General features: G+C 40.6%; 1 protein-coding gene across 1 annotated transcript in view; it reads left to right on the top strand.

Annotated features, from left to right (window-relative positions):
* diaph2 (diaphanous-related formin 2) overlaps positions 1 to 8,253 on the top strand; it is a 369,240-nt gene that overhangs the window by 304,215 nt on the left and 56,772 nt on the right. Inside the window, exon 26 of the mRNA XM_020591281.1 lies at positions 1,628 to 1,792. Coding sequence (XP_020446937.1) covers positions 1,628 to 1,792 — 165 coding nt within the window. The remainder of the gene's footprint in view (positions 1 to 1,627; positions 1,793 to 8,253) is intronic.

An 8,253-nucleotide genomic window follows, 5' to 3' on the forward strand; every position in this document is an offset into this window, starting at 1 on the left:
ACACGAATCTCATTTTCACTCGATGACGATTCTGCCGTGTCTGCATTGACCGGGATGATCCTGGTTCATCAAGCCAAGCGCTCCCTTCTCCTCGCTAAGTTGCATTAACCAATAACAGCAATGCGTTATATCACGTGATGAGTTGTACCGGGAAGATGGCTGATTCAAAAACCAACTCAACGTTAAGACGACGATATCAGAGGCGTATCTTGTAACTCCCCATGGTAACACGAGGAACTTGTACAATCTCCTGAAACGTGACCACAAAACATAAGTTCTAAAAACAACAAAGGCGCGTTTTACAGGTTCGCATTTGGAGGAGGAAAGGTTAACGTGCATAACTACAGACAGTGGATCAAGTGTTGTGAATGTGGCCTCTGAAATATTCGACGTGGACTCAGTGTTTGGGCCAAAGGCGACATCTGGCTGTAGGTGAGCTTTGTATTTAGCTTGCTAACAGCTAACGTGTCCAATAATCAGCTGTCATTAGCTGCATCCAAACTAACGCGACTTTTTCTCCCTTGTGCTATGTTATAGCAAGCTAATGTAGTTAGCTAAGGCTTCTGCAAACATCAAGATGCTTGACATCTAGTGTCAGGAGCCCTGTTTCCCCTTGTTAACTGCTAATACCTCACGTCTTATCTAATTTTGCCTTCTTAAACTTCGGGATTTTTTTGTTCGTCAGCTATTTAAAATGTAAATTCAGGGTCCTTTGCCTTGTACATCCTGCCACAGTTACTTTTAGACAATTTTTCTTTCTTCCAAACACCCAATTGTCAGAGATACCTTCACCCAATACAAAGTCAATGGAGAACGAGGAATTTGCCGCGCCGCCCCGCCCCCGTCCAATGGGCGTGGTTTAAGGAGTATGACGTGTATAAGGTCATGTTAATAAGAGAGCATTCATTGGTCAAGAATCGTGAGTGAGAAAAATCTGCTATAACATAGCATCTGAGAAAAAAATATCATGATTCATATCTTACTCTGGATCGTGCATCCCTACATGCACGTGTATACAGGTGTGGAAGTTGTGTCATCCTCTTCCCACCCAGGGCGTGCGAGTCTTGTGAGTGTACAAGCACGCTCTCCCTGAGGTCAGTGGCTGCTGTGATAATGCTTAACTGATGCTGCCTGTCAATAGCCATTCACCAGGAGAAAAGTGCCCCGCCTGTTCAGTAAATTACACAGTGCGACGTGAGCTGTGAGGTTCAAAACAATCTGACCCCACTGTTGTTGGGAGAAACAATAGAACAATGACTGCAATCAGCTTTTCTAGCAGCCATCTGTGTCATGCTGCTGACTACAAAACACCTTTCCATTACTCCAGGGCTGCAGCTATTAGCTCACCATGCCACTGACTCCAAAGTGAGATGGAGAGGTTATTGTAATGGTGCATTAGATTGTCTCTGACCCTTCTTTATCCAGTGTTTTGTTTTTGTTTTTCTTTTTGACCTTGATGTAGGAGAGCTTTTTGAATGCTATAAAGCTTCGGAAGTATTCATTTCTCCCAGTGGTTTGTTTTTCCACCGATGAGCTTGTTTGTGATGTGATTATATTTGTGGTTACAATGAGTTTTAGTCTATGTTGAGACATGACTTTCCTTTTTCCTTGACCCTATATTTCTCACGGCTTCTGCAAGCATGCCCGGGAGCAGTATGAAAAACTGTCCACCATGCACAAGAACATGCAAAAGCTCTACGAGAGCATAGGCAGCTATTTTGCCTTCGACCCTCACTCAGTCAGCGTGGAGGATTTCTTCGGCGACCTGGCCAGCTTCCGCATCCTCTTCATTGTGAGTACATACAGAGTTTATGGTTTGTGTATATGCGCATGAAAAGTCTCATGTTTAACTGTTCTTTCAGAGGAGACACGGACTATCAGAAGCCACCACCCACACATGCACAAGCTCTGGCACACGCTTTCACATGCTTAAACATATTGGGTGCCATTGAAATAGGAACAAAATTTGTGTACACATACACACATTTTTGTCACATTTTCAGTAGGTCCTGACAGATGGTGAAAATGTGGATACATTACAGTGTTATACTAATGTACTCTAGTGATTTAATGTTGCATGTACAATTGGGAGTCATATGAGGGACAGATTAAAAATATCAAACTCAATCGGCTGCAGAGGGCAAGACATCCTAACTTTTAGTATTGGTCATTCCCCCCCCCCATAATGCAGTGTAATGGCGTCTTTTTACTAACCCTCCCCATGTGGGAAATGCCCGTCTACTTCAGTTTGTAACTCAGGGTCGCAGTCATAATTTTACTTCATATTGTTAAACCATATAATTTCAGTGACATCACTGTGACCTCATCAAGGTTATTTTCTCAGAATCATTTAAAACCACAGAAGACATCATACAACTTTAATCTGGAAGTGAGCAACAAGGGTAGGGACATTGCTCTTTCAGTCATCTGATAGTCCACCAAGATTTTTTTTTGAGCCTGCCTGCTGCTAGCTTCATTTCTAGGGGTGATGCCAACAGTTTGAGAAAGTTCACCGTGTGTTGTGGCCACTTATTTTGGACTTGGTTGGCCCTGACACATATTTCAGACTTTCTTTTAAGATCTTGCACTGTTCTCTGTAAGAATGTAACTGTGCTCACCTGCTGTGTGACTTCCCTTCATATGTCATCTTTTAGTAGGTCATAATGCCACTTGTGTCTGCCAAAGAATTTTTAAACTAACCTCTTTTTGTTACAGAAGTTTTTTGCTTTCACTTTCCTCAATGCCAGCTTACTCTGCAAAGTTGTGAATATAAAACTTATTTTTTGCCAAATATGGTGTTTCAGAGGAGGAATTTGATTCATTTTAATTTAATACCGGTCCAATTAACATGCTAGCCTTTCTCAGACAGAAGCACGCCATATGCAGATACATTCCCAAAATTTCACAAATGACACCCACTGTTTTTAACACATATGAATACTGAAGTACAGAGGTGTGTAAATTAAAATATACCGTAGGCTGCGAATGAGGCGATGCAGAAACTGCTCTGGTAAGAAAATAAAGCCCTGTAATGCAGTTTGCTCTCTAGGTTATGTAACTCGATTACTATGTTGTGCAAATTTCTACAATGCAAGTAGAGAGTATATATACCTGAGAAAGGTTTTCCACTGAGGTAAATATTAAATATGAGTCTCTAGATACAAGTAAAATACAAAAAACCCTTCTGTTTCTAGTCTGAGAGCAGTGAATAAAGCACACTGGCCAAGCAGATTAGCTGTTAAAGAGCGAGGTAAACACCACATTATCTCAGAAGATTTCCTTAAAAGATAAGTCTTTTAAATGTTTATTCAAGTGTTTTTGCTTTTCTACCTGCTTCAGTCTACCCATGCCTCCGTGGGCTGCCCCCCAAAAATTTCCAATGTCAAGATGATGGCATGGTGTCCAGAAGACATGATCTCAGTCTTCGCTATCCCTTAATGTGAATGGCAAGGTCCCCTTGTCTGAATCCTTCTCCTCTCTTAACTCTGATCCCCATTTGAAACCAGCTTTTCATTCCCACTGATCAAAGTGCACCAGCACACAGCACTCCCTCAAGGTTTCCAAAGTTGTATATCTCTAAAAGAAGCATCCATGCAAGAAAATAAATAATTCTCTCAAGCAAATGGCTGCATATTAATATTTATTACTGATTTAAAAACTCCTGCTATGGATAAAGACAGGGAAGTGAGTGGGATAAAGTGTTGTGGTCAAAATGGGCGGGGGTTGGTTATAAATTAATGTATTCATATAAATACAATCCTTTAATCACATTTCATCAGATATTACTTATAGTTTTTGGCTCTTCAGCTCTGACAGAAAGGATAATAACATCTGCTTGCAGAGCACAAGGAACCTGTTTCTGCTTGACTATTGTAATAACTACTGAGCTGGCTCCTCTTCCTCAGCTTTTCTTGACAGTGAAGGAATCCTGGGGAGTTCTGCTACAGTAGGTGTTTGTCTTTGACAGAGTTGGCCTAGATCAACCATTACTCTTATGTTCCAAATGCCAAATCAAATGAGCGCTATGACATTTAGTCAGGTAATAATTTAAAAAAAAGCTCTGATTTAAACTTCTTGATACGCCTTGGTGCGACTCAGACATTTACTACAGTACTGAGACACTGAGTTGTTTGGCTCAGACACAGTGTCTTTGCTAACCTCATCGATGTTGTATTGCCCTCTGCATTCACAGCACAAGGCATCTGCTGTATTAAAGAATTCCACAGCAGTACAGTCACCCTAAATTGTCTAAAAAACTAGGGCTTAATGCATCTGACCGACATGAGGTATTTGAGTAAACACATCGACAGGCAGTCCTCTCAGAACTGAATGTAACTGATAAGAGAATCCATTAACTCTGTTTTCCTTCTGTTTCATTCTCTTTCTCTCCCTGACTCCCACCCCATTCTTTTTTTTTCTGTGGCCAGTGAAATATTGTTTGATTTCAGAACATGGAGTCAGTATTCGAAGAGTCCAACAATTTGTTAATTTAATGCTGATGCTATATACTGAAACAGAGTATGAGTGAAATGCAATTGCAGGGTCTGTATGTGTAATCCTGACCAGGAGCATGGGGGAATGAGGATTTTTCCATTAATGAGTTATCAAAGCGCAGCAGATGGGCTGGGATGAGCTAACACTCCTCCTTGTTAATTGAGTGACTTTCTAATAAGACCACAAGACCCAGACCGGGTTTGCAAAGTAGCAAGATAAAGTATCTAAGAGATTACAATGATAACTTGTGTGTGTTTCTGTGTGTGAGGCAGCAGCCATGCATTTTTGAGCCCATTTGATAAGCTTCCTAATTCCTCCACAATATGACAAATAATCATAATTGTGCTGATCACTGGTGAAGATGATGCTCTGACAGTGCCACTCTCCCCACCTTCTTGCTGAATCACTGTTATGTTTCCTCAGTATTTTTCACTTACACAAGCGCGATACAGTCAAAATTATGGCGCCATATTTCCGATGTCACCTGTCAATATGAGAATACATCTAGACCACAGAGCAGAAGTGTCACAGTCTGTAACCTATAACTTTTTGAAGCCGCTTCCTCCCTCATGCAGACACTCTGTATAGCAGATGGCTAATAAATACAATTACCGCTTAAAGCCCAGGTGCTATAGTTTATGTAAAATTCAAATGAGATATAGCAGTGACATTCTCTGTGTGAGATTACTGGTGCAGCAGAGCGGTTGGAAATACTCATTGCTCCCTCATTGGCCTGGCAAACTTGTATGCATGAGAGGGGAGTCATGCTGTGGGTGATGTATTGTGTTGTGCAGGGTCAAGGAAGAACAGCAAACACATTTCATGAATTATTTAAAGAACAGACCTGCAAAGGGAAAATGCTGTCTGGCCTTTGTTGGTAGATTGGACCAGTGGGTTGCACAAAATCCAGTTTTTCAGCCAGGCAATGACAGAGGAGTACTTATAATTTCCATCTTAGACACACTGCGGGCCATGAGTGTGACACGCAGTACGCTCACGTCGTCTCTTGGCCTCTATGAGCCTGAAAGTGAGGATGTGCTGCTTCAGTAGTGTTGTTGACAACCCTACCTGGCATTTTTCTCTCATTGAGAATTAAAATATTCTAATTCTGAATTTACATATCCCACTGTGTAATGTGTTTACAGTAGCTGCACTACAATTTCTGCTTTTCATCCGAGGGGTTCATGGCACAGAGCCAGTCATTAACATGGCACCTGAACTGTAGAATTTAATTGTTTTGTTTAAGGGTTATTAGGCAGAGTCCTGGCCATTAAGGACAACATCTATCATGGTGTATAATCATGAGGGAAGAATCTTTTGACCTTATGTATTAGTTTGTGCAGAGATAAACTTATGTCTTTTTATTGCTTCCTTCAATTCCTCAGGGATGCAAAATTGTCACCTTTTGGGGAAATTCACAGTTTTTATGTCCAAAGTAGTCATCCACATGAATTTTGTAGATCTGCAATAAAACCTTTAGGGCAGGGGTGCCTGTTAATGTGTAAATACATATTTGATGCCTTCAGCTGCTCTGTATACAGCGTATTTACGTTACGTTTACCTTGTATACTGAGCATCTTTGGTACAAACATTTCTTTGAGGATCACTATAGTTCAGCCTTATAACATTAATTAGGCTGCCTCTCGAAACTGCTTTTATAAATTTAGTGCCTTTCATAAGTTGAACAGTAAAAAGAGATCACTAACAGGACTGAAAGGATTAAATAAGCAAACGCACTACTCAATTCAAGTTGGATAGATAACTGTCTCCAGGGGCACCATTTCCCCCCAAAATAAAAGTCAACGTAGAGCCCTTCCCTGATTGTCATAACTTGTTCTCTCAGTAACTTTTCTCTTAAGCTATTCTAGTGTCTTACATTATTTCCAAGCATGGTCTGGTTTTTTATTTTTATTTTTATTTATTTATTTATTTTTTTTGATGAAAACTTTATGGACCCTCACAACTTTGCACCTTGGAATGTATTTATTTATTTTTTCTCCTTTTTAAAAAAAATGTGTATTTTATATTCACACATCGTGCACCTCCATTACAATATTACTGTTGTAGATTGTTTTCATCTGAACACATACAATATTTAAACGTTCATTAGGTGGTACTATAACTATAGTGATAAACCTTTCCTGAGGGGCTGAGAACAAAAGGTAAACGCCAAAAATAAATTGTCCATGATCACCTGGAATAACCTGAAACCATACTCTGCTGTGTGCTATGATTAGATTAGATTAGATTAGATTAGAGTACTCAAGTGACAGAATGAGATGCAAGGATTTTTCTAGACCTGTTTTCAACACCGTTGGAATTCATACATAATATTTGAGCAGAGAGAACCAGATCTTTTCTCTTATGTTCCAATTAGGTTTAAATCTCATTCTCTACATTGAAGGTTATTTTTGAAAACACATCTCATGAGAATTGTATATCTCTTGTGTGGCCTCCTACAAAATACAGAGATACCAGGAAAATGAGACCCGATACAATCAGTTGTTGCCAACGGCAATATAGGGGCCATTAACGAGAATGGTAAAGGGAAAAATAAGAAAACCGTGAAAACGTATTTGTTGCTATGGCAATCAGAGGTGCTTGTGTGATTAGAGCAACATAATTATGTTGCATAATCATGTTTACAGTCAAAAGTAGTTGTTTGTTTAAAATGCGTTTTGCCGACACGATTTTATTTGTAATCTACATAATTTACTTTCCACCTCATGCTGTAGATGTTGAGCAGTGCTGTGATATTACCTGTCGGTGGATGAGGACAGAAATCAGTTTGATTGGTGTTGTCAGTCCTGCCTATCATTTAAACTAAATGTGCACGTTAACAGTGTCACTACTGAATAGATGCCACATTCACTCCAGTTCAAAACAACAGCAAAGTGCATGCAGTCTGTAGCCTTCTTAGAGCCTTGATGTAAACACGTGAGTGTCCACCAACTTGTAGCAGCTGACACAGCGAAATATCTCCTTACATTTTTATAATGGACATAATAAAAAGTATTTTTTCCCTATCATGCGTCCTTATATCATCCTCACTTGGCTTTCCATTTCCTTACTGTCTGCCTCGCTCTTTCTTTTCCTCTCCCTTTCTTTTTCGTTGCCCTTGTCATCTAACAAGGAGACAGTGACAATGAGTGCTTGTGTCCTTGGACATGGAGAAAAGCTCTACTATTGACTGGCATGATGAGCTGCTCTTTCCTTGTTCCTTCCCCACAATCCCCATAATCCCTCTGTCTAAGCTGCCAACACGACACACACATCAGGACCACAGGGGCATTAGATGGGAGGCCTGGGGGGCTGTCGCCGCTTATTATATCAGTGCACAAACAGGACCATGCCTTCACTTACTGACACGCACACACATACACATACATATGCATAGAGAAGGGTGGAACGCAGCAGATGAGCAGAAGCACAAAGAGATACCCATGAACTCCAGAATAGGCGCACACACTCATATGCATGTGTACGCACAGAGTATGGCGTTTCACACATATGCTAACACCTATGATGGGTCCTGTCAAGGGCTGCACCACAGGCCTGGGATGAGAGAATATTTTGTTGTCTCCAAAGGTCACACAGTTGCATCTTACTCTCTGTTGGCACAAGAGCAAACTGACACATTTGTAAAGGCTGAATCCATACCGTTGATTATCTTTCTTTCTCTGGCTCCTTCCTGACCTTTCAGCTGGTCCCGAAGGAGGAGGATGATATCTCTTTCTCTCTCCTTAGAGACTGGCATGC

The sequence above is a fragment of the Monopterus albus genome, unplaced genomic scaffold, assembly GCF_001952655.1.
Source record: "Monopterus albus unplaced genomic scaffold, M_albus_1.0 scaffold2.1, whole genome shotgun sequence".
NCBI classification, from domain to species: domain Eukaryota; kingdom Metazoa; phylum Chordata; class Actinopteri; order Synbranchiformes; family Synbranchidae; genus Monopterus; species Monopterus albus.